Source organism: Gracilinanus agilis, chromosome 2 (assembly GCF_016433145.1).
Source record: "Gracilinanus agilis isolate LMUSP501 chromosome 2, AgileGrace, whole genome shotgun sequence".
NCBI classification, from domain to species: Eukaryota; Metazoa; Chordata; class Mammalia; order Didelphimorphia; family Didelphidae; genus Gracilinanus; species Gracilinanus agilis.
The window spans coordinates 114,738,060-114,766,055 of NC_058131.1; the positions used below are offsets into that span (position 1 = coordinate 114,738,060).

At 35.4% G+C, this 27,996-nt stretch overlaps 1 protein-coding gene across 1 annotated transcript; it reads right to left on the bottom strand.

The window, feature by feature from the left end:
* Positions 1 to 50: 50 nt before the first annotated feature.
* CCT4 (chaperonin containing TCP1 subunit 4) lies at positions 51 to 27,904 on the bottom strand. Its single transcript, XM_044663367.1, has 14 exons — positions 27,656 to 27,904; positions 24,555 to 24,607; positions 21,449 to 21,538; positions 18,624 to 18,732; positions 16,870 to 17,012; positions 15,960 to 16,081; positions 15,508 to 15,640; positions 11,591 to 11,730; positions 6,197 to 6,293; positions 5,992 to 6,102; positions 5,784 to 5,914; positions 5,179 to 5,413; positions 2,470 to 2,583; positions 51 to 344 (listed from the first exon to the last, which is right to left on the bottom strand). Exons 1-14 carry the CDS (start codon positions 27,780 to 27,782, stop codon positions 330 to 332), a joined length of 1,620 nt encoding a protein of 539 aa, XP_044519302.1. The 5' UTR covers positions 27,783 to 27,904; the 3' UTR covers positions 51 to 329.
* Positions 27,905 to 27,996: the final 92 nt, after the last annotated feature.

A 27,996-nucleotide genomic window follows, 5' to 3' on the forward strand; every position in this document is an offset into this window, starting at 1 on the left:
GTTAAAAAGATCATGTATTGTTCTGAGAAGAAAACGAATATGAAATTCAATTGCACAACCAACAAACAGGTACAGCTGTTTTTATTTTTCATATAACTTTTGAAAATTCCAGGAATAACACAAAATCTGATGTCTTCAAACCAAATATTTACTGTTTTTATTAGTTGTATTGACATTTTTCAGATGGGTGACAACTGGAAAGCCCAGGTTTAAGAACTCAGAAAACAAAGTCTTCCAAACTACAAGAATTCCACAGGGCAATAATACTCTTCCACCACAGCTGCACAATATATGTCTGTACCAGACAGATGCAGTATAAATCGACAACATTATCGAGTATTCACCTGAAGAAAAAAGTTATATATAGAGTTTAAAATCCTAGAATCAAAATGTGGAGTTAAAAAGGAATTTAAAACCATCTGTTCAAATCACCAAATTTTATAGATGAGGAAAATGAGAAATAGAGACATGAACTGCCTAACATCAGACAGCTATTTAGTAGCAAGAGATCCTGGCTTCTAGTTCTACATTTTCCTACTGTAATTCTTGTTACACCTTCCAAATTAGTGGCATATTCAGGATTAGAAGTTAAAAGATTTCCCTCCCTAGAATTCCCAGTCTAGCATAGCACCGTTATTCTTTCTCAATTGGATTCTGGCAAACATATTTCCTATTTCTTCAATTATAAGGGTTTATATAGTATATTTTATAGTAGGAAGAATGCTAGTTTAGTAAAGAGAAGTCTTTGCTCTGAAACTTTATGTGTGCTTCTGGGCAGGTTACATCAAACCTCAGAATTACAGAATTTTAAGAGTTGGAAGTGACTCGGTGGCCATCTAATCCAACCACATATAGTCAGTTTTGCCATAATACTTGTATCAAAAACTTGAATTTGTACCAAGATTTGGGCATAAATAGTTTTCTTTTGGATGAAAATGCAGAAAATTACACCATTTCACCAGTAACTCACAAGCTTTAACCTTTCGGATACAGGTATCCATAAGCAGGCGTTGGGTCTTTTTCAAGGTAAAACGCTATATTTGTTATGAATCTTCTGGTGCTGGAGGTGGAGGAGGATTGATTCAGGTCTCTCACCCTTCTCACCCATTTGTTATGATGCCAATCTTTCAGACTGAAATTTTGACTTACCCAAATTGTCACAGACTTTTGTCAGTTGGGCTCATGCCATCTGAGGTGCAGGCTTGAGCAGCATCCTGGGATGGTTACTAATGCATTTAACTAAACTGTTTAACATAGAAAACAGTGCTACTACCATTTGTGTTACATTCCTATCTTAATGAAATGTCAATGATAAAATTTTGGAGTGCTGTGACTCTAACCATAATCCTTGGAGGAAAAACAAATGTGATACTTGATAGCAATCCAGCTTACAGCTTTAACAATCAGATGAGATAAAGCATATAAATTGCTTTACTCTATTATTATTTTATTTTGCTTCTTACATGGCATGGCTTTTGCCCTGCAACTTGCCAACTTTCCTTTGATCAAGCTCCATCTAATTCCTAGTGGGGGCAATCATCTATCTCTGGAGAATACCAATAGCTAGCTCTACAGGGTGGTTGTTTTACCTTTCAAAGAATGATATAGTAAAACCACAAAAATTTTCAGGTGAAAAAATTCCTCCCCCTGGGTGGAAGAGAAGGAAAGCAGGAAAGAGGGGATAAGAAAAGAGAGCAAGTTGATCCCTGTGCTAGGAGTACTGAGATAGCCATTTGGAATGTCTGTAAAACAAAATAGGGAACCTCTCCCAATTTGTCAAAACAAAGGACAACTACCCATTTCTGGAAAATCACCTGGCACAAATGTTCATCGCCAGAAGGAATCTAAAAAGTATTGTTTGTTTTTCTCTCAATTACACCTTTGACTCAGCAATTCCATTTCCCTTCTACTTAGCCAAATAGCATTATGGCTCTCATGGTCATTATTCAAGGTCTAGTGCCTTTTAAAATTCTTAAACAAGAAACTTTTCCTTATTAAAACCTCTAGGTGATAGCACAAACTAATTTCAACCCCCAGTAGAATAATTATTTGTGAACTGTTGACATCAATGATGTAAAGTTAGTTGTCATTCATGTAACTTGAAATTGCAGAGAAACAAAACCCAGAGTTCATTAAGTTGTTAATCACTGAAATGTTTTATCTACTAAAAGGAAGTGACCAAAGAATAATGACAAAGAACTGACTGACTCATTTGGATTTCCAGTCTCTTCTAAAGAAAGAATGAAATAGTAACCTCTTGTTTTATTTTTTCCTAAGTAGGAATGAGATCTACATTTGTACTTAGAAAAACTCTACTCTGTATGTTGAATTAAATTTGTGCTATAAATGGCATTTCCCAGGAATTTTTGGCTAGCACTTCATTTGCCAGCCTGTTTTACGCTCATTTTTACAAAATGCTTCTATTCATTTCTAAATGGTAATGTCAGAAAAATAGAATTTAAAACTTACCACATCATCAATCTTGAGAATGCTTCGGACAGTTTCAGTAGCTAGGGTCAGGGCACTGACTGACACCAACAAAGGCTGAACTACTAGCTCCTCCAAAATGTTGGAAATTCCACCCTGGAAATTCAATTTTTTTTCTTTTACTGTGTATACTATTTACCAAGCATGTCAACAGACAATTTAATCATTATTTCCTAAACAAAACTCAGTAAACTTGATTTCTACTATGTATTAAAAAAAAAATCCTAAAAGTCAGGTTCTTTTCTAAGATACCTTAGTTGTACTTCAACTAAAATTGGAAAACACTGACTTCACGACTTTCTTCCAAGAGCATTTTCTATGTTATAGATAATATTAAACAGAACAATTTTCCTTGCATTCTTTATCAGGTAGTCTTTTTATATATTTTGTGTATTTATGTCTCAAAATTCATACCAACCTTTCCATCCCACAGCTAGAGCCTGAAATAACTCATACCTCATACAATACTATTAAAAGTTCACAAAGCACTTTCCTCATAACAATTCTGTAAAATGGGTAAGGCAAATATTAACCCTATTTTATAAGTGAGAAAAGTGGCATTTGAGCCTAGGGCTTCTGATTGCATGCCTAGGGTTTTTCCCATTATACCATCAAAGCACCAGGCCTTTATCAATATACATGAATTATTCCAGCAGCTTCCTAACTTGTCTTTTGTCTTCAATCCTGCACATGGCCACATAATTTCATCACCTGAGTCTACCATTCCAAAATCTGCAATGGCTTCCCCAACACAATGACATCCAAAATCCTTACTCTTGCATTTGAGTTTATCACATGACCTTGGTTCTACACCTTTGCAACTTCATCTCTTGATATTCTTCCAACACAAAACTACCATTTAAATAAGCTAGTCAAGGAACTGTTACTAGAAGTAGTTTTTTTTTTTTTTTAATTTTTTTTTTTTAGGATTTTTTTTTAATAAACCCTTGTACTTCGGTGTATTGTCTCATAGGTGGAAGATTGGTAAGGGTGGGCAATGGGGTCAAGTGACTTGCCCAGGGTCACACAGCTGGGAAGTGTCTGAGGCCGGGTTTGAACCTAGGACCTCCTGTCTCTAGGCCTGACTCTCACTCCACTGAGCTACCCAGCTGCCCCTAGAAGTAGTTTTGCTTAGTTCTGCCTATATGACTTCCCTTTCTATACTTTTTGACTAGAATGTCCTCTTAGTATTGCCTCCATAATGTACCCATACTTCAAGGCCCCATTCAAGTTCCACATTCTCAATAGTAACAGCTAGTATCTATAGCAGGTTTAAGGTTTGCAAAGTGCTTTACAAATTTTATATCATTTTATCTTCACAACAACCTTGGGGGCAACAGGGATAGGTTCTATTATGATTTTACAAAGCACAAGGAAGAGACTTGTGCAGGGTCACACACTAAATATGTGTTTAAGGTCAGATCTGAGCTGAGGCCTTCCTGACTCCAGGTCTAAAATGTTTTATCTACTCTACCACCTAATTGTTCTTGAACAAGACTACTCCCCTCCACAATCAGTCTAATAGTCTTATCTGCAGGGCTCCTATCAACCATTCAATGTATACTGCCTTCTATGTCTAATTATTTCATGTGTACGAACTGTTTACCCAGTAAACTAGTTAGATCCTGGCAGTTAAGAGATCATGTATTATACTATTGTGTGACAGGTTTCAGCAGCTATTTCCTCAAATTTACGTTTTGCCAGACATCAGTATTTATCTCAAAAGAAATTCCTTCTAGTTACATCAGGCTGAGTTTATTTGCATTTCACTATACTATAGCTATTTCTGATGATTTTTCAAAATGTTTCAACTAACAGACTTAAAGCATGTATAATAGTTTCTAACCTGGGATCTGAAAACTTTGAGGAAATATTGATATCTATATGTCACTGCCTTCTTTTATAATCCTATGTATTTTGTGCATTTAAAAACATTGAGAATTGCCTCCTTTTGTCAGATTTCTAAAGGGATTCATAGCACAAAAAAAGGTTAAGAATCCAATGTATAGAATACTTATTAATTGGCAGGTACTTCGCTTAAAGTAAAATTAGAATAATCCTTAATTCTTTACCCTGAAGCCTTGCCAATTTTACCTTTACATTTTTCCTATCTATTTCCTTCTTTCTATTCACATAGATACCACTTATTTTAGGCCTTCATCAACTGATGCTTGGACTATTACAATAGCCTAAATGGTCTCCCTGTCTCAAGTATTTGTCCTTTTGAATTCAGATTTCACACAGCTGCCAGGGGCTTCTTTTTTAACTCTAGGATCAAATACAAACTATTGTTTTCGCATGTAAAGTCCTTTACCATCTAGCTCTAGATGTTTCTACATGTATTACACATGACCCCTACAAACTGGCATACCAGCTATTCCTTATACATGACCCCCATCTCTCCCCTTTCTCTGACTGCACTCAATTGCCTCACTGCTCTGTTCAAGTGCTAATTCCTACAGAAGACCGTTTCCGACTTCCCTCTCCATTGTTAGTGTCATGACCAACAAAATTTTACTTTGTATATCCTATAATCTATCTACATACATACATACAGTTGTTTTCCAAACAGAAGTAAGCTCTTTGAGGAAAGGGATTATTTTTGTCTATCTCTCATGCCTAACACGGTGCTTGCTATATAAGGGAAATACTTTATAAATATTTGTTGATTGATTAAAGATAGATTATTACCTTTCGGACATTAATGCCCGCAGTGGTCTCTCCTTGAGCATGCCGATTTCTTAATTCTGTTACAGTGGAAATGGGATTAAGGCCTGCATTTTCAGCCAGAGTAGATGGAATAACTTCCATAGCATCTGCAAAAGCACGGACGCAGTATGACTCCATCCCACTCAAAGTGCGTGAATATTCCGTTAAACGCAAGGCCAGCTCTATCTCTGGAGCACCACCTCCTGCAATCAGTGCTCTGAAATTGACAAGACAAGGTTTATAGTTAATTTTCCCAAGTAAAAAACTATTTAAACATCAAGAAAAAAATCTTTAAAATATTTTATTATGCAAAACTACTCAATAAGAGTATTTTTTTTTGTCTCATACAGGCCTATGATACGCCCAGTTTAGGCAATTCTTAGTAAGGAAAGACCCTCTACCAATGCAGATAAGCTTAAAACCACACTAAAACTTTTGAAACATTGTATGTACGTAGGTATGTACATATTATATATGCCAAAATATATGAACGTATATTCATATAATATACATGTGTGTTGTATGGCCAAAGTACATAGGAATCATTAAATAAATCATCAAAGGGTAAAACTGACAAAATACATTACCTTTTTTTTACTAAACAGCGAATAACACACAAAGCATCATGAATTGAACGTTCGGCTTCTTCAATCACCAATTTGTTAGATCCACGAACAACAATAGTAACTGTCTTTCCAGGGCTTGTGCAACCTGTAATCTACAGCAAATAAATAGCATTATTAGTACCCATTAGGGTGAAGAAGTTAGGAAATTTAAACTTAATTATATACTTACTTTGAGCAGCTTGCCAGAACCGTTTAAATTGACTTCCTCTGCCAGTTCAGCAGAACCAAGCATTTCAGCAGTAAACTGGTCAATATGGGCAACTGGTTTGGTTCCAATTGTCTGCAAAAATCAGATCAAATCACAAAATAAAATGTTTGTAAAAATGTAAAATGTAACTCATAAACTTATTTCATAAGGGTTCAGAAGAACTTACCTTACATATAAATTCAATGTCCTCTCTTTCAATATCTTTAACCACCATAATCTTCATTTTGTTTAGGAAATGTAATGCAAGATCACTGAGGGCATCCCTAGAACAAACCAAAAGTTGAAATACCAGTGATCAGATATAAGGAAAAAAAAAGTTTTGTTCAACTGCTTCACAACATTTTCTTCCACCAATATTAGGCATGACCAAGTAGTTAATCAGATAATTTAACTGTTCCTTTAAGTTGTTTAAAAAAAAAAAACACATTTCCAACACTAACTTGTTACTGAAGTATAGAAAATCAAAGGCTTATTGGAAAGAAAACATTTTTATTGCTAAAGGAACATACCTTGGATATCACAATGATGCCTTTGCTATTATTACAATGGATCTCTGATAACTAACTGATGTTGTAATAGTTAGATAATCTAGATATTATATAGATATATATTTTAAGGTGTGGCTGCCAGGAATCAATAATTCAGATTGATTCCATAATTAAAATAGACCCAAGTCAGGATCGGGTTTAAGGTAGTTTATTTACAATTAGGAAGAGTAGAAGGCAAGGGAAATAGAGAGAGGGAGAGGCTAGTCTGGGCCTACAGAGGCCCTGATGGAGAGAGAGAGGATTAAAAAGCTAATTAAACTAGATTACATGCCACAAGGCAATCAGAGAAGCAAGAGGCCTACTTAAGGTAGAGAGTCTGGAAACGCCAAGGTAGGCCAAGGAAGTCAGCCTAACTTACCCATGTGACAATTCAGAGTGGAAGCAGCCTGAGGTCTCAGCTGAGATCCTTCAGCACCAAGTTCAAAGTGGGAATTGCCCCAACAGGAAGTTGCCCACATACTTGAAGAGATAGTGTCTTTCGTCACTTCCTGTGGGTCCACCTCTAATTCAAGTGGACAAATGGCAGCCTCTACACTGATTTGGACTGCCCAAAGGGCAGCCCCTTGTTCTTGATTTGTTACTTATTGTCATGTGTGGGTAACTTATCTCCCCTCCCCACTAAGGGAGGTGGGGATGACATTATCTCTGGTGGCTAGAGTTTTAACTATGAATGGGCTTGATCTAATTCTATTTACACAATGTGAGAAGTTCTTTAGTCATTTCAGTCATATCTGACTCTTCATGACCCCGTCTGGGATTTTCTTTGCAGAAATACTTCTTCAGCTTAAACTGATTGCAAACAGGAAAAATAATTTGCCCAGGGTCACATAACTAGTAAGTGCCTGAGGCTGGCTCTGAACTCAGGTCTTCCTGATGTAGGAACTCCCTACAATAATGCACATCACAATCCATCTATATCTTACTATAATTCTATTTTGTCTATGTCTCCTTCCCCACCCCATCCCCACTTTACCAATGTGCTAAGGCCTTCCTCTTTTTTAGCAATGCATGGATAACACCAGAGAATGAAGGCTGTCTGCTTATCACTTATCCTTATTATATGAATAGTCAGCCCAGTATCCCCTTCCATTATGCATTTCTCTGATTATACCCTTTACACCACTTCTAGAGAATTCTTCATCTATAATGTATTATGGTCTTCTCATAGTTACCACACCTCTGTGCTACCTATTGGGTAATAATAATTCTTCAGATAGTATGCCTCACAGCTCTTATGATATCACCAGAGGGACAAAGGTGTTAAAAGAGGAATCAACATTCTAGGGATGTTTGGTATCGATGAAAAGAACTAAAAGAAAGAAAGAGAGAGAGAGAGAGAGAGAGAGAGAGAAAGAAACCTGGAGGACCTCACTATCCAAAGGCAATACTTCTTTGGTTTGCACTCTACCAGTGTCCAAGGATGATCAGTGCAAATCCGTTGGGTGAGTACCTTGTTTCATGTCTCATTTGATATTAATAATTAAATCTAGACAATACCTGTTCTTATTTTCTTTAAGGAAAATCAGGAAATGGAATCAAAATGGCACCGAGTTCTCCTCCATATTTTGTAATGATATTAGCAATAATGGAAAAAAGGGCAAAGGGTGCCAAGAATTACATAATTATTAGAAAAATCTCTAAACATTAACTTATTTAATGGTACTTTAAAGATAAAATTGCTAATGAATCTAGCAATTTTGGTAGTCTTGCTGTAATAGTTTTATTCAAAGTCCAAAGGCAATGAGAAACATTTCATGAGGTATTTGATTGTCTTATGTAATAGTATTTATGATATCAGATTTACGATTTCAAATATAATATAATTATCAAGGTAAAGCCCATGAATTCCAAATTCATCAATTCATTGTCTAGAGCAGAAGTCAAACCTTGGAATCACCAAAACCAAATGAAAATAAAATTAAAAATAAAAATATAAAATGTTAAAATTTATTTTCTAAATCTATTTGACATCATTGGTCTACAGAGCTTACCATGTCCCTTGCTTTATAATTGCATTTTTTCCCCACATCAAAGCCCTACAGCTAAATATGACAGCAAAGGAAAATAATGTTAGAGGGGATGTGGCAAAATTGGGACATTAATGCATTGTTGGTGGAGTTGTGAATTGATCCAACCATTCTGGATGGCAATTTGGAACTATGCCCAAAGGGCTATAAAAGACTGCCTGCCCTTTGATCCAGCCATACCACTGCTTGGTTTATACCCCAAAGAGATAATGAGGAAAAAAATTGTACAAAAATATTTATAGCTGCGCTCTTTGTGGTGGCAAAAAATTGGAAAATGAGGGGATGCCCCTTAATTGGGGAATGGCTGAACAAATTGTGGTATCTGTTGGTGATGGAATACTATTGTGTTCAAAGGAATAATGAACTGGAGGAATTCCATGTGAACTGGAAAGACATCCAAGAATTGATTTAGAGTGAAAGGAGCAGGACCAGGAGAACGTTATACACAGAGACTGATACACTGTGGTACAACTGAATATAATGTACTTCTCTACTAGCAGCAATGCAATGATCCAGAACAATTCTGAGGGACTTACAAGAAAGAATGTTATCCACATTTTGAGGAAAAACTGGGAGTAGAAACACAGAAAAATAATGACTGCTTGAACACATGGGTTGATGAGGATATGATTTGGGATGTAGACTCTAAACGACCACCTCAGTGCAACTATCAATAATATGAAAATAGGTCTTGATCAATGATACATGTAAAATCTAGTGGAAATGAGTGTCAGCTACGGGGAGGGTGGTGGTGGTGGTTGGGTAGGCGGAGGGAAAGAACACGAATCATGTAACCATGGAAAAACATTCTTAAAAATTTTTAATTAAAAAATAAAAATAAAATAAAATGTAAAAAAGGGAAAAAAAGACCTCCATCTAAAGTCCTTAAATAGTATTCTTCCTCATTTATTATCAGGTCTTCCCTCTACTTGTTTAAATTGAACATTAATATTAAAAATGACTTAAGAACTATAATCAATGTAATGACCAATCAAGGCTAATGAGGGATAACAAAGTATATTATCCTTCTGATGGAAGAATTCAAGAAACAGAATGAAACATACATTTATGGAAATTTGTGGATCTGTTTAGATTGACCACATTTTACTGTTAAAAGGAATTGCTTATTCCTCCTTTTATTTAGGGGAGAGGATTTAGGGAAGCTAGCAGTAATGGGGCAGCCATGTGCCACAGTAAACACAGTGCCAAACCTAGAGTCAGAAAGATCTAAGTTCAAATTAAAGAGACACTTACTAGCTGTGTGTCCCTGGGCAAGTCATTCAACCCTGTTTGCTTCAGTTTCCTCATTTATAAAGTTGAAGAGAACAGCAATTTCCTTCAAAAGCACCCCCCACCCCACCAAAAACCCCACCAAGGGTCACAGTGACTTGGACATGACTGAAAATAACTAAACAACAGACAGGAAGAAATAAAAGAGGGAGGGATAGCTAGATTGCTCAGTGGATAGAGAGCCAGGCCTGGACATGGGAGGTCCTGGGTTCATATCTGGTCTCACTCAGACTTCCTACCTTTGTGACCCTAAGCAAGCCTCTTTAGAGTTCCAAATGCCTAGCCCCTACTGCTCTTCTGCCATGGAACAAATACTTAGTATTAATTCTTTTTTGTTTTGATCCTTTAAAACTCATATTTTCTGTCTTAGAATTGATACCTTCCATCTCCAGGCCTGGCTCTCTATCCACTTGAGCCACCTAGCTACATACCCCCTTAGTATAGAGTCTAAGATAGATGGTATGGGTTTAAAACAGGGCTATTAATGCATCATTAGAAAGAAATTTAGAGGGCAATAGACAATCAAGATATCTTTGAAAACAAGCATGTTGACTTTATACTTATTTTTATTAAGAGGTATGTGACAGGTATGTGGTTTCACATTTAGCACACTTCCCATTTTACTTTGTATATGAAAATGTTCCTTTTTTAAATAGGAGGTGGTGTTTTCATAAATTAAAAATAAGGGAGGGGCAGCTGGATAGCTCAGTGGAGTGAGAGTCAGGCCTAGAGACAGGAGGTCCTAGGTTCAAACCCGGCCTCAGCCACTTCCCAGCTGTGTGACCCTGGGCAAGTCACTTGACCCCCATTGCCCACCCTTACCAATCTTCCATCTATAAGACAATACACCGAAGTACAAGGGTTTAAAAAAAAAAAAAAATAAGGGAGCCCCTAGGTGGGTCAGTGGATAGAGCCAGGCCTGGAGGATGGGAGGTCCTAGGTTTAAATCTGGCCTTAGATTTGAATACATACTTCCTAGTTGTGTGACCCCGGGCAAGTCACTTAACCCCCATTGCCTAGTCCTTACTGCTCTTCTGCCTTGGAACCAATTCTTAGTATTGGATTCTAAGATGGAAGGTAAGGGTTTAAAAAAAAATTAAAAACTAAAATATTTTAGAATGCTAGTACCAATTTTTGCTATAGTGCCAAATTTTGACTTCTGAATTTCATTTTTTCTATACTGTTCACATTATACTGTGATCAGTATGTTATGCCTATTTGTTCAGAATCTAGCTGAATTCCATTTGTATAATATAGTTTTGCCAGTAAATTAGCTTCCTTTCTCATCTAATTTTTGAAATGCTTTTGGACACTACTGAATGACTTTTAATTATAGTATCAAGAAGACAAAAAACACAAAAGTTGGTTGAATTCTCAATTAGGTTCTCACCTACTGCCTATCTTCTCCCCTCTCCATGCCTTCTGACCCCTTGCCTTCAATTTTAAAGTATAAGACTATTTCCTTAAACATGTTCACTATCTTCCCCTAAAATTGTCATGGTTTTTACTATAAAATTCCATTTCTTAGGGACTACTTAATTAACATTCATTAATCAGTAGATTCAGCTGATGTTCTGCTAATTTTGGTAATCAGTAGAGAAATTTTATTTTTGTAGATTTTCTATATAGTGAAGATTCTGATAGCCGTCCCATTTTCTGACTAGCTTTCACTAAAATGTATTTTATGTCACTTACCTTAGAATAGATTTCTGAATAAGGAGTACATTACATCCAGATTTCTTAATCTGCTTCACTAAATTGAGAATATAAGCTCTCTCTTCTCGCAGTACTCTGTCCATTTGAGCATAGTCAGAAACTACAATTTGATTATCCATCTATTGAAAAGGAATATGAAAATAGTTCACTTTAAACTTCTACAAAGCTATGGGAATGTTGGGCTACAATAAATGAAATAAAATCATAACATAAAAAATTATGAGAATGAGAAACTCAAGAGAAACTTGAGAAAACTTGTATGAAGCACTATGGTACCATGGAAAAATCAGTAAGTTTGGAGTTAAAAACTTACATTCAAATCCTATCTCTAGTCCTACTCATGTGACCTTGCTCATGTCACTTGATTCCCAAAGCATGTTTTTTCATATGTAAAATGAGAAGGATGGACTAACAGAACTCTGAGATGTCCTTTACCTCTTCTACGATTTAATGAACTAATTACAAAGGGAGAAAGCAGAGCCAGAACAACAATAATGTAAATGAAAACATTAAAAGGTAGTGGTGGTCAAATTAATTGTAAAAACTTTTATTCTCAAAGAACAATGGAGGAAACCCAATTCACACCTCCTGGTTAAGTGATGAACCATGTTTTACATTATTAGATGTGGTTGCATTATTGGTTTTGTTTAACTGTTTTTCTGTTACAAGCAAAGGAAGGGATAATACAGTTATGACAGATGTAAAAAAATGAAAGGAATCCATAAAAATGTTTTTTAAAAGCATAGTAGGCATAAAGATGATCTTAAGCACAAATATGATCTTGAACATCTTAAGAATATGAATCTTTTTATAGGTCCCTAAAGATATAACTGTCAAAAACATTAAAAATAGTTTCCTGTCTCTAGGCCTGGCAATCAATCCACTGAACCACCTAGCTGCCCTCTATATTATATTCTAAATGGACATATGACTTAATAGATAACTTTGAACATTCAAAAATTAAAGGCTTCTGCACAGACAACACTACATCATCTAATATAAGATGAGAAGTGGTTAAAAGGGGAAAAAATTATATAATTTCCTTTGATAGGGATCTATTATCCAAGATATGTAAACAAAATATATGACTAATAATACTGATTCCCCAATAGCTAAATGATCAAAAGACATGAACACAGTCTCCTGGGTAATGTTTTTTATGATGCAAGGAGGGAAGGGGTTGAGAAACTTGTAAATAAATTCTATTTTTTTTTAAAAGGGCATGAACAAACAATTCTTAAAATTACAGCAAAGTATTCATGACTACATAAAAAATGCCTCAAACCACTAATAAGAGAAATGCAAATCAAAACCACTTAAGGTTTTTTCACATCCTGAAAATTGGCAAAATGACCAAAAATGGCAAAAATCATGTGTTGAAGGGGTTGGGAAGATAGGCACATCGACACATTATTGATGGGGCTATGAAATGGTCCAATTGTTTTTGGAAAGTGATTTAGAATTACACAAATAAAGTGACCAAAATGTCCATACCCTTTGAACCAGACAGAGACTCCATTACTAGGCTTAACCCCCCCACCCCCCCGAAGCCATGAAGAAGAAAAAAATTCCTACTTACTCCAAAATATTTATAGAAGATGTCTATCAATTGGCAAATGGCTAAACAAATTGTGGTACATAAATGTAATGAAATATTATTGTGCTGTAAGAAATGATGTAGATGAATACAGAGAGGCATGGAAAGATCTATATCAGTGGTTCCCAAACTTTTTTGGCCTACTGCTCCCTTTCCAGAAAAAATATTACTTAGCCCCCTGGAAATTAATTTTTTAAAAAAATTTTAATATCAATTAATAGGAAAAGATAAATGCACCTGTGGCCATCACCAATCCCCTGGATCACTGCAGCACCCACCAGGGGGCGGTGGCACCCACTTTGGGAATCACTGATCTATATGAACTGACTGATGCAGAGTAAAATAAAGAGCCAAGAAAACAATCAACACAGTGAATACAACAATGTAAAAGGAAAAGGATGACACATTGAAAAATTAAAAGCAAATATAACAAAATTACAAAGATCAAGCAGGACTCAAGTGAAAAGCTATGAGAAGACACCCTCAACCTGCCCTTTGGTGGAGGTGGGAGGTCCAGAGGCATTACATATTAAAGATGTTTTCAAACTTTCTCAGTGTAACATTAAGCCATGTGAGTTTTCTCCCCTCTCTAATAAACCCTTTTTGTCAAATGGGATGGCTTTTCAGGGAGGGGTTAGGTGAGGGGTACTCTGATGACATAACAGAAAACATCAATAAAAAATTGTATTAAAAAAACTTAGATGAAGGCCCAGATGTCATCCAGTAGTAAGTCATATGTATTTGACAAAAGTTGAGAACAAAATTTACTGGATGACAGTCAGGATCCAAGAAAACTGGTTAAGATAATGAACTGAACCTAATCTAATAAAATGGCAATTCAGAGATAAGTGTCAATTCCTCCTCTTTGATTCAAAACATTCAATTGTACAAGTATAGAATAAAAGGTGTAGGGGTTTTAGTAGATTATCTCCCATTATAAGTTAACAGTATGATATGAATGTAAGAACACTAATGGGGGGCATACAGGTGGCTGAGTGGATTGTCCTGGCTTCAAATCTGAATTCAGGCACTTTGTAGCAGTGTGACCTTAGGCAAGTCACTTAACCTCACAGCCTAGCCCTCATTGCTCTTCTGCCTTAGAAAGTAAGAGTTTAAAAAAGAAAGAAAACACTAAATGTGATTTTAGGATGAATTCTTAGAAGAACAGAACTCAAAATAAGATATAGTAGTTCCCCATTTTTCCCTAGGCAGATTATACTTGGACCTTCATATTCAATTCTGAGCATATTTTAGAAAGTACATTATAAAAACTCAAGGATGTAGGGGGCAGCTAGGTGGCTCAGTGGATTGAGTCAGGCCCAGAGATGGGAGGTTCTGGGTTCAAATCTGGCCTCAGACACTTCCTAGCTGTGTGACCCTGGGCAAGTCACTTAACCCCCATTGCCTAGCCCTTATTGCTCTTCTGCCTTAGAACCAATACCCTGTATTGATTCTAAAATGGAAGATAATTTTGGCAGCTATGTGGAGGATGGATTGTAGTGAAGAGAGATTTGAGGAAGGAAGAATTATGAGACTATTGCAAAAATCTAGGCAAGAGGGGATGAGGATGGGGCAGCTGGTTGGCTGTCTCAGTGAATTGAGAACTAGGCCTACTAGAGATGGGAGGTCTTAGGTTCAAATCTGGCCTCACACATTTCCTAGCTGTATGACCCTGGGCAAGGCACTTAACCCCCATTGCCTAGTCCTTACCACTCTTCTGCCTTGGAACCAATGGTTCCAAGACAGAAGGTAAGGTTCAATAAATAAACAAACAAATAAATAAATAAATAAATGGGGAGGGGGGAGAGGAGAGAGAGACAGACACACAGAGACACAAAGTCTTCTAAAGGCCACCAGTCATCAGGAATTATTGTAGAAGATCCCTACTGAGATAGGGTTAGATATAGGTCAGACTCTGAGATTATCTTCCAATTTGTTTCTTTGATCATCTGAAAAAGATACCATAACTGTGCTTTCTGCTGATAAAATAATAGACTACTATGTAGGTTTGAATTAAGTTAACTATATAGACTACTTGTTTTTACTTATGTTTGCAACAGTAGATAAGATGACAGAAAGCCTGAGACAATTATTTGTGTTCACATCCTTTTAAATTATGACTCTGGGACAGCAACATTATGGCCTTGTTAGAAGATTACATGGTATGCTGACTTTAAATATGCTAACAGTGCTTTCTCCAGGATGAAGACTTAAAGTAATTTAGGCTCTTTCCCATTTATTGGTGCTCAGCAATCTATCTACTTAAGTAACAGTAACAATCAGAATGGGATTTACTTACATCTGTTTTAGGAGCAGATAAACAAAACTGAATGAGACCGATCTTAGCTTTCTCAACTCTGGTTATGCCAGTATTTGCCACTTTCTGAGTTAGAACCAATCCTTCCACCAGTTCACAGTCGTCAATTGTCCCACTAAGTAAAATAAAAAATAGAAAAGAATGCAAGCTTTAAACCTAAAGTTGTAAACAGTAAAAAAAAAGTTAGAACCTTTATAATTTACATTGGTCTCATTCATAAGCATCTCTCATGTTACTCTTCTAATATAATAACACTAAGAGAATAAATTCATACCAATCATAAAGACATTCAGAATTCTCAGTGATTGAATCAAAAAAAGGAAAAAGATTCCTGATTTTTGTTAGTCTAATTCAATTTTTTTGGTCATAGGAGTCATGCTTGTTTGAAACATTAACTTTGATTAATGAAAATAATAAGTATAGATTTTTCTCACCCAAGTTTCTTAACTATTTTAATGTCTCGAAGATCTACACTAGTAGCAGTTGTTGGGTCAATCACCTTCATCACGGCATCTACACTCATTGGAGAAAGCAGGCTTGAGTACTGAGATACAACCTACAAATATTTAATTTTTTAAAAAGTCAGTTTAAAAATGCATAAAGGAAAACTGCTTATTATACACAAACACTATGTTCTTTAATATAAACATAAACAGGAAAAAGTAGTAAAAAAAAAATTTCCTTCCATATTTGAAGTAAATTTCTCCCAATATTTTTTAAAAGCTAAAACAAGATTAACAACTTAATTTTTTAGATAGACTATATATTCTACAGTTGGGAAAAAAATGGTATAAAGTAGCATTAGGTATGTCTGTATACTCATAGTCCCATAGGATCAACCAGGATCCCCACATATCTTCAGAATAGCAATAAGCTTCTTCAGTATTGAGGTACTGGCAGAATAGTTTTAACATATTAAAAAAGGCAATAATTCTGGGCACAATTCAATCCTAGTTCCATATCCAAAAATTGAAAAGAAAATGTGTGAGTAGCTCTGAGAGGCATAATGGGAATAAAACAGTAAAGTCATAAAAAGAGAAGATGCAAAACTATGAATTAACCAAATTTACAGTAGATTTTGAAGCATTTTTACATTAATCTTTGAATTTGCTAAATGACTAACTAGAATTAAGTCATATTTATAGGGCACTTAAAATTTACAAATCTAAAGGAAGTCCATGGAGGTTCTGATTTAAGACAAAGTCCTAAAAAGTTGTTCCATAATAATAAACTTTTCTCTCCAACTATAAAGAAAAATTCCGTTTTTTTTCAGCCTTCATATTGCTAAATAGATTCCTTAAAAACCAAAAGGGCATAATCCAATGGTCTTTTAACTCTACATACCTTTGAGTTTAGTGAAGTGGTTGCACTATTAAGCAATGTTTCTCTGTCACTCAGTTCCACTGGCTGTGACATTTTGGTTAAGACTTCAACACCTTGATCCACAGCTTTTTGGAATGATTCTGAAATGATGGTTGGGTGAATCCCTGGAAAGTTTGAAACTCAAGTGTTACTTAATTAGTAGAATTACACTTTGTTTACTACTGCATATTCATTAAACTATCTTAATAGGTATCATTACACTATTTTAAGAATGACCATTAAAAAAAAAAAAGCAAATTACAGTCAAACAGAATAGACATAAAACAAAGAGCAGCAAAAGATTATCGTAATCTGATATTTAATAAAACCAAAGATCCAGGATTTTGAGGTGACAAATCATAGCTTGGAAAAAATTGCTGGGATAATTGAAAACTAGTTTGGCAGAAACTAGGTATAGACCAATATCTACACCATTCAGTAAGATAAAAATGAATACATAAAAGGAAATACTGTAAGTAAATTAGGACAGGGAACACACTACCTATCAGATTTATGAATGGGAGAGAAATTTAAGAGTCAACAAGATAGAAAGCACTGTGAAATGTAAAATATTAATTCTGAATATATTAAATTAAAAAGTTTTTATAAAAATAAAATAAACACTGTTAAGAATAGAAGGAAAGCAGAAAACGAAAGATAGTTTTATAAACAGCCCATCAGCAAGAGGCTTTATATACAGAGTATATAGTGAGTTCTGTCAAATTTATAAGAATAAGAACAATCTCCCAATTGATAAAGGGGCAAAATATATGAACAGGCAATTTTCAGATGAAGAAATAGTCATATATAGGTATATGAAGAAATGTTCTGGATCACTGATTCGAGAAATGCAAACCAAAACAATTCTGAGATATCACTTCACGCCCACCAGGCTTGGTTAACAATGAGGAAAGGTCAAATTATCTAATTTTGGCGGAGATATGGAAAAACAAGGAATATAATGCACTATTGGTGGAGCTGTGAAACGATCCAAACATTTTGGATAGCAATTTGAAATTACTCTCAGTTATAAAACTGTATATATTTTGATCTTCCCAAGGAGAACAAGGAAAGAGTGAAAAGAACCCATGTGTTTCAAAATATTCACAGCAGCTCTCTTTTTAGTGGCAAAAAATTTGAAACTGAGGAGATGCCCATCAACTGGGAGATGGCTAACCAAACTGTATATGATTGTAATGGAATACTACTGCACCATAAGAAAATGAACCAACTGAATTTTTAAAAATCTGAAAACTATATAAGATAATGAACAGTGAAATGATAAAACCAAGCAAACATTACATACAGCCACAGAACTAATACTAAAAGAATAAACTGTGAATGTTACCTCCAGAAAGTGAATAGAAAAATAAAACAAGACTTAATTTGTATGAACATGATGATATCCTATGTGATGTGGGGAGGCTGAGGAGTCGTGAAATGATCCAAAAGTTATTTCATTTGTGTACTATCTTCTTTTTCTTTATATAAAGAAATGGTTGTTTTGTTTGGATTTGTAAACATTTGGAATAAAAAATTTTAAAATAAAAAGAAAATTACAGTGTTGTTTGAGTTTTATTCAAGTTTCTGTCCAAGAAGAACCAGTCTACAATTAGTAAAGGAAAAATAAGTCTTATTCACTCATGAAAGATATTATTACTAAATAAACCCTAATAATTGTACAGAAAATCACCTTTATCTGATAGTTACTTAGCAATAACACAGACCAAACCTACCCTTTTGAAGAAGCTTTGTACAAGAATCCAAAAGAGATCCAGCAATGATAACAACAGATGTGGTACCATCACCAGCTTCAATATCTTGTGCTTTGGAGAGCTCTACCAACTAAAAAAGAAAATACAGAAAGTTTCCCAGTTTAGTGAGAGGATACGTTAAGGTTTGATAGCAGGTCAATAACCCTATTAAGAGTACTGCAATAATCTTGGCAAGATCGTGAGGCTTTGATTACCCATAAAGCTTTAGAATGAGTTCCAACATATACATTTATGGCAAATCTTTTTTTAGCTAATAAAAAAGCAAGTTCCTAAGAGGAGAAAAAACCCTAAATACTGTAGTATCATAGATCTGCCTTTCTAGAAAACCTAAAATTCCACAAGACAATGTTCCCCCGTTCCCAACTACTCACTAATAAAAGCATTAGTATGGAAAATTCAGGCAAAACTGGGGGGGGGGGGGGGGGAAGGAAGAGTGAAACCAGAATTTATACTCCCTAGATACAGAATCTCATGTCATGATCATTAATTTGATTCTAGAACATTCATCCATCCATGTAAGAGCTATTCATTTGCCCTATCATAGTATGGTAGTAATTGTGTGTTCTCAAAGGCTATACAGGGAATACAAATTCTGGTCAGTCCTAACTAGGTAGAAAAACTAAGAATGGGACCAGGATAGCGAGGTATAAAGACACATTCTATGAGGTTGGCCTTTAAGTAATAGATGTTAACAGTATGATATGGAAACCAAAAGGCCTTTCTAGCCAACAGGTGGAGGAGTTTGGGAGTACTGGCACTAAAATGGCACTCTCCTAAAAAAGTATATTTATTTAATTAATTTGGGGGGTTTCCCCCATGAATATATGAATCATGTTTTTTCCCTCTTCTTCCCAACCCCTTCTCGTAGCCAACAAGCAATTCCGCTGGGTTTTACATGTATCATTAGTCAAGACTATTTCCATATTATTATTTACACTAGGGTGACAGTTTAAGCGGTGATGGCAAACCTATGACACGCGTGTCACGCATAGTCGATGACATGAGAAGTATGGAGTCACATGCCAAGGATGAAACATTTGCTGTAGTGTAGACACTGTGTACTATAGATGGCAATTCTACCTATGATTATTTTACCTGTTTTGGTTTATTAAATAGTTATATATTACAATTATACATTTTTGTTATTTAAACTATAAATATCGTGAAATTATGGGTTTTTTTCTTGAAGTGGCACACTACCCCGATTTATGTTCGTTTTTTTGGTGAATTTTGACACACCAAGCTCAAAAGGTTGCCCATCACTGGTTTAGAGTCTACATCCCCAATCATATTCTCATCGAACCATGTGATCAAGCAATTGTTTGAAATGACACTTTTTTAAAGAAATAATTTTGATCCAGCCATACAACTGCTGAGTTTGTACCCCAAAGAGATAATTAAGGAAAAATATATGCACAAAAATATTTATAGCTGCACTCTTTGTGGTGGCAAAAAAACTGGAAAATGGGGGAGTGTCCATTGATTAGGGAATGGTTGACCAAATTGTGGTATATGATGGTGATGGAATAATTTTGTGCTAAAAGGAATGATGAACTAGAGGATTTCTATATGAACTGGAAAGACTCCAGGAATTGATGCAAAGAGAAAGGAGCAGAACCAGAAGAACATTGTACAGAGACTGATACATTATGGCACAATAGAATATAACAGGCTTTTCTACTAGCAGCAATGACCCAGGTCAATCCAGAGGAACTTATGAGAAAGAATGCTATTCACATCCAGAGAAAGAATTATGGGAGCAGAAACGCAAAAGGAAAACATGATCAATCATATAGTTTGATGAGGATATGATTGGGATTTTGATGTTAAAAGATCACTATTGCAAATATGAAAAACAAGGAAATGGGTTTTGAACAATGATACATGTATAACCCAGTGGGATTGCTTGTCACCTTGGGGAGAGAGGAGAGAAAGAGGGGAGAAAAGAACACGAATCATGTAACCATGGAAAAATATTCTAAATAAATAAAGGAAATAATTTTGAACAGGGGCCTGGTCATAGACCATATGCCTTTCATTAAAATTCTGAGAGGTTCATAACTAAGTTTGTCAGAGTGATGACTTTTTTTTTTTTTTTTGGCCAGAGTGAATCAATCAATGAAAATTAATTTAAGTGCCACTGTGCCTGACGTTGTGCTCGTGTTGCGGACTCAAAGACAAAAGTCAGTCTCCTTCAAGGAGCTTAAACTAGAGGAATAGCAGTAAGTTCTGAAATAAACAGTGTAAATGCAAAGAGTGATGAGCTTGGGGAGACTAGAAACTGAGGGAATCAGGAAAGGAGTTGATTGAATCATCCTTGAAGGAGTTGGCACAAGAAGTGAGGATTGAAGGTGACTAGATGCTCCAAAAGGTATGTGTGAATACAAATATTCCAGGCAGAAAGAGAAAGCCTTTGGAAAGGCATAATAATAAAAGGACAGAATGTCAAGTATGGTAAACAAGTAGGATATCTTGGCTAGCTTAAAGGACAACAATCTGATTTGGAAGAGAGGCTGTAATCAAACTGTGAATGTTCAATGCTGACCAATGGAATTTTTGCATTTGATCCTAAAAGCAATTATTGTTAATTGTTGAAGGTTCAAGACTAAATTATAAAGGGGAGCAGGAATATACTGTGTCAGTGGACAGAATGCTTATACTAACAAAAATCATAGACTCTAAATTATTGAAGATGTAACAAATGTTCATCATACTTAGAGATCACGAAGATTATAAAATAAGATTTGAAAGTAGTTTGTAATATAAAAGAAAAACTACAACTTTACCATCCTGGCTGCTGGATGCAAGACCTGCATTTGTTTCAAAATTGTAGCACCATCATTGGTAATGGTCACATCACCTTTTCCATCTTGAATCTAGAAATTAAAAAAACAAACAAAAAAAAGCAACACGAATTTCTCTAGTCAATATTAATTTAACTTCCAAAAATGTTGTATTCCTATTTAAAAGCTTAATGATAATGCCTTTATTATCTTTTATGTATAATATGAATAATGCATCTAATTTCTTAACACCCAAACACCTCCACAATTGCCTTTATTTTATGCTTGACATATTAGCCCCATTTCATTGATTAGAAAACTGAGGCTAAGAAAAATGGTAACATCTTCACCATATTTCACAGCAAATTAGTAGAGACAGGTAATGTAGTAAATAGAGAGCACTGGCCTAGAGTTGGCAACATTTGAGTTCAAATCCTGCCTCAAACACTTATAAACTATGTAATTATAGGCAAGTCATTTAACTTCTTTTTGGCCTCGGGTTCCTCAACTGTAAAATGGAGATATCGGATATGATTGTTGACAGGATCAAATAAAATAACCATTTGTAAACAGTGCCTGGCACATAGTTGGCACTTAAATGCTTATTCCATTCCAAATAAAACCCAAATCTCCTAACTTATAGCTTATTCTTTTGTAGACCTCTTTCAATAGCCCTTTAACTGTGAATTATTAAGGAATTTTCAAATAATATTGGTAGTTCTTTACTTTTAATTTTAGCATGTTTAAGTAGTAGGATTATAATTGTTTCATAAAAGGAGTCTGTTGAGTGTCTTTTCAATTTTTTGAGAATACGTATAGCATTGATATTGTTCTTATTTTATAGAATTTGTCTATGAATCCATTAGGACCAAGTTGCCCCCACCCCGGTAACTTCCTTTACAATTAGTTCTATTTCCTTTTCTGAGGCTGTATTATTTAAGATCTCTATTTGGTTTTCTGTTAAAGTACATGTTCATATGCAAACTAGCTTCTGACATTTTAAAAAGTTCTTTCCCTTTTTATGTGTATGTGCTATCACTTCATTTATTTGCTATTTTGTTTTGATTTTTTTTGCCTTCTTTGGCTTCTAGTATATTTATCTTAATTTTAATCTCTCTTGTGTTTATCACAAGTTAGCTTTCTAACTTTAAAAAAAAATGCACATTCAATCAATTAATCCTCTCCTTTTTGATTTTGTTAATGCATGTTGATAAGGATATAATTTTCCCCTGTGGACTGCTTTAGCTGTCTCAAAATTTTTTTTTTGTCATTTTCATTATTATAAATTTCTTTCACATTAGTACTGTTTCTGATTCAATTATGGATATTGATTTTGAAATTTTAAGTGAAATTCTGTCAAATAGACCATAGTAATTAATTAACATTACAAAGTACAGGGATAGAGGGATTTTTTTAAAATATAAAAAGCATCATCTAAAACCAAAAGCAAGTATTATATTCAATGGGGACATACTAGCATTCTAATAAATTTAGGAGGAAAACAAAGATATCCTCTCTCCAACTTAAACAGTTAGAGGAATGTTTAAATACTTATGGCTGAAAAAAAGACAATATTATCAAATTTAATTTAGTTTCAAAGCTGTATCAATCAAAAAAGATACCTTATAAAATTTGATCAAACAAAATTAATTTGAACAATTAATCTAGAATACCCAGGGAAAGTGTGAAAAAAAAGGAGTAACACTTCTAGACCTCAAAATCATTTAGTATTAGTTTAAAAAAAAAAAAGGGGGGGGGAGGGGCCAAACTAGAAAGCAAACTGCCAGAAATTAGGCTTTAGAAACATCATGTTTTTGTTTGTTTTAAGCAGTGTCTTAACCCTTTGTGACCCCATTTGGGATTTTCTTAGCAAAGATACTGGAGAGATTTTCCATTTCCTTCTCCAGCTCATTTTAGAAGACTGAAGCAAACAAGGTTAAGTGACTTGCCCAGGGTCACACTACTACTAAGTATTTGAGGTCGGATTGGAACTAAGGTTGTTCTGATTCCAAGCCCAGTACTCTATCTACTGCACAACCCAGCTATCCCAGAGATAAATTCAAAGTGGACACATGATCTGAATAATAAAGATCATATTGCAAAAAATAATTGTTTTAAATTACGAGATCATGTATTTTTCACAGCTATTGATGTGAGATGTATTCTTACTGAAGCAAATGAAAGAGGCAATTACAAAATATAAAATTGTTAACTTTGATTACATGAAACTAAAAAAGCTTCACACCCTTCAAATTAGAAAGATGGCAAAAAATGGTAATAATTTATGTTGGAAGGATGGTGGGAAGATCTGCATACTAGTATACTGTTGGTGGAAAGTGAATGAATCAGAACCATTCAGAATAATGTAAATAGATTAAAATGTTCATTCTCTTTGACCCAGATATTTCATTACTAAGTTTATACCCTAAGGAAGTCATTGAATAAAGTTCCATATATACCAAAATAACTCCTTTACCTAATTAATTCAAAGGTACCTTTCTATTCCTAAGAATTGTGTAAACTAACAAGCTCAAAGTTAGATCTAACTTAGGGTCTAATTTTTCCATATCTGAGATATGGATTATATTCCCATAATGAAAATGAAAGCTAAGAAGAGGGATAAATGGGAAAGGTGAATAGATTTCTCGGATCTCCAAATTCAGAGCTTAATAACATAGCTTTAAAAGTTGGTTTGCAGATCTGGAAATTCTCAGATTGTTATTCAACAACATTTAATATAAGCTTAAAACAGCTTCACTTTAAAAATTATGCTTCTGGGGGCAGCTGGGTGGCTCAGTGGATTGAGAGCCAGGCCAGAGATATGAGGTCCAAGGTTCAAATCTGGCCTGACACTTTCTAGCTTGCGTGATCCTGGGCAAGTCATTTAATCCCCATTGCCTAGCACTTACTACTCTTCTGCCTTAGAACCATTGGTTCTAAGATAGAAAGTAAAGATCAATAAATAAATAAATAAATGCGCGCGCGCGCGCACACACACACACACACACACGCACGCACGCACGCACGCGTGCATGCACTTCCTATTTCTAATAAACAATTAAAATCCAATGAATAGTACTTTACAAACTTTTTTTTTTTTTTTTTTTACCATTTTGTCCATTCCTTTCGGTCCAAGGCTAGTTCTAATAGCATCTGTAACCGCTGTAAAAAGAGGGGAAAAATTAGTAAAATTCTTTTTTGGCATTTAAAAAATTACACATTTTTATCAAATACATTAAAAAGAAAATAATATAAATTATAAACCTAGCACAACTATAATTAATTTTTCCATCTTTTATTGAAATCTAAATATATACTATTCCAGTTTTTCATTATAAAACCACTATGTACAGTACTTGGGAGTTGTTCTATAATATTGCAATAAGAAAACTAAGTTTGTGGTTCATCCTGATTTTTTTCAAATATGCTAAGACTCTAGTTAAAAAGTTTCACATTCTTAAAACAAATAAAATTTAGAATTTTAAAGCTACTGGTATAGTAAATTCAAGTATTGTTTTAAATATTAAAAGACCAAGAAAAATCAAAGCACAATACTTAAACCTGACCTGAAAGCATAACTTAGTCCCAGATAGCTGAGAAGTAACCATAGCAGGAATAGAATATTTATTCCCATTGGAATAAAGAAAAAAACTTTTCTTTGAACAATGGCAGCACGAAATCAGTTAGAAAGAATCAGGATTTTATGAGCTACAATTCAAATTATATGATTTTAGAAGTCAACTACAGTAATGTAAATAAAGATAACACTAAAAGACAATAGAAATCAGATTCAATACAAAGTTGGTTACAAATGATTGAACTAAAACAAATTTCTCTTGTCATTAAGAAAAGGTAAATAAGACAAATAGTTGCTGTGCTGTCAGTCACAATCCCTTATTATTAGAACGTCTTTGTTTAACTTTTTAAAAAATACTGTCAGGAACTATAGAGGAAAAAGTTGCTTCTTGGGAAGTGGAAGTGCCAAAATAGAATATGTAGATTTTTTTAAAATTAGGTTAATTTTTGAAAAAGCTATAGATATATAGATATATATATAGATCACTTCCCCCATCCAAGTTATTTTAGAATCAATCACATCCTTTTAAAAAGTTATGACACCCAACTCAAATATTAGAAAAACATAACTTTCAGAAAAGTGAAATGATTCTTCAACTAAGGAATTTGAGTCATCCTTAAAATGTGTCAATAACTATTATCCAAGGAAAAAAGAAGAATGAATTCCTCAAAGTCAAGGTTTCACTTTGCCTTTTGTAATAACTGGGTACCTAGTACAGGACCTTTTTAATGTACCATACTGTACAGATGTGCTGAGTTGAATAAGTATCCGATTATATAGGGTTAGGAGCCAGTCCTGTGAATTACACTGTTGTTCAGTCATTTTCAATGTCAGATTCTTCATGACTCCATTTGGGATTTTCTTGGTAAAGATAATGAGTGTTTTGCCATTTCCTTTTCCAGTTGATTTTAAAGAGGAAACTGAGGCAAAGTTAGATGACTTCCCCAGAGTCACACAGCTAATAAGTGTATAAAGACTGGATTTGAATCTTCCTGAGTCCAAGCTTTGGAATCATCTAGCTGCTCCATTAAATTTCATTAGTATAGAAAATTTCTGGCAGAAGAAAACTTCCTCTGCCAATGCAAGTAGACATCTTCTACAGAGTTAAGAATTGCCTAGAGTGCAAGGAGAGGTTAAGTGACACATAGCCATTCCAGTATAAGATCACCATGAAGACTTAAACCCAGCTCTTCTTGGAGCTGAGATCAGTCCATTATACCATGCTGCCTCTCTTGCAGAATCTTAAAAACAAGTAGATTTTCAGAAGTGAAAGGCTACTTATATAATTAGTAAAGTGAAAGAATATAATTTAGAAAAGAGTATTTGAAGAGTTAGATCTGGTTCAAATTCTGCCACAAGTAATATTGCGGCCTGGGTTCCCCATCTGTAAAATGAGTTGGTTGGACCATATGATCTCTAAGAGTAACTACCATTTATATAGTACTTTAAAGTTTGTAAAGTGCTTTACATAATTTCATTTAAGCTTCACAACCACTCTAGGAAATTGAGGTTCATGAAAACATGGGTCTTGCCCACAGTCATATATAGCTAAAGTCATACTACTTGTTAAGAGCTGTAGAATCGGAACTTGTTTCTTGATGACTAGAAACCACTATTTTTTAAACCAAAACAGTATGTCACACAAGGAAGTACAAATTCCTCTGGTAGTCTCAAACCATTAGTCCTAGATTTGGCTATACAAAAAATTACTTTTTTGATAAGCTCTAGGCTCAAATTCAGACTTTCCACAATAATAGTTAAATGATTTTAAAACCTAATTTTTTTTTCCTCCCTGGTGCTAATAGTCTAAACCACTTACATGAACCTCCAAGCTGTAGAGATCCATTTCTGTATCCTCCATCCTCACTATCCATGCCCTTTTGGTGGCCTATTTAACTGCTCATTCATAACAGTTTTTTAACTACATTATTTTATTTGATTCTCAAACGGATCTCTAAATTGCTACTATAGATATCACGATGGTTACTGCTCACCACCAGCAGACCTCCATGTTTTGAAGTGGAGTGAAGCAATGCCAGAAATTTGGTGAATTTCAAATACTTAGTGGAAATCATTCAACCAACAAGCATTTATTTATGCGCCTATTATGTGCCAGGCACATAGGAAAAAAAAAACCTTTAAAAGGCAAAAACCAATTCCTGCTCTCACAGAGCTAACAGTTTAATAAGAAGCAACATGCTAACAATTATATACAAATAAGGTGGTAGTCTAAGAAAAACGGGACAAAGACTGAAGAGTGGAAGGGAAGGCACCTCATAAAAGGTGGGGGTTTAATTGGGGTTCGGAGGAAGCCAGAGAATCCGGATAATGGAAAGGGGGGGGGGGGGGGGGGGGGGGGGGGTGCGATACGTAAAAATGCACGGAGTGAGTGAATAGGGTAACTTGAGCAAGAAGGGGAAAAAGAAAAGCCAGAGGAAGCGGAACCAATCATGGACACATGCTGCAGGACTCTGGGGCAAGCTGGGCGAGGGGGAACCCCATGAAGCTCTTTCGAGCCACTCCTCGAGAGCAGCCATCAAGCTGACTCAGTCGAGACAGACCCCCGAGCTAGGCCTGGCCCAGCCCTTCCCTCGCGGCCGTCAGGGCGCAGGCGCGGCCCCCGCATTCGCTACCTTTGGCGGCAGAGATGTTGCTGAAGCGGATCTGGGCCGGTTTGTCCCGATCCTGGTAAGCACCTCTCCCTCGATTGCCGGAACCTCCGGCAGGCCCGTTGTTCCTGGGACCCATGTTCTCCGGCATAATCAGTCAGGCTCGGCGCAGTTCTGTGGCAGCTCAAGAGCCCCGGATGGACGCGGATTGTGTCCGACCCGTAGACTAACGGTGAGAGACCAACACCTCCACGAAGCTTCCAGAAATCAGCGCCGGCGCCTGAGCAGAGGAGGGAGGAGGCGGGGACAACGGGTCCTGCCTCGCAGAGCGGCACCAGAAGTGACGTCAGCAAGAGTCGTCTTAG

What these genes read in the sequence shown, in the direction of transcription:
- CCT4 (XM_044663367.1), bottom strand. Translation starts at nt 27,782, where the DNA reads ATGCCGGAGAACATGGGTCCCAGGAACAACGGGCCTGCCGGAGGTTCC. An exon ending in CCACTTCACTAAACTCAAAG is followed by an intron (nt 16,082 to 16,869) that starts GTATGTAGAGTT and finishes AAATATTTGTAG; the next exon opens with GTTGTATCTCAGTACTCAAG. An exon ending in ACATTGAATTTATATGTAAG is followed by an intron (nt 6,103 to 6,196) that starts GTAAGTTCTTCT and finishes TGATTTTTGCAG; the next exon opens with ACAATTGGAACCAAACCAGT.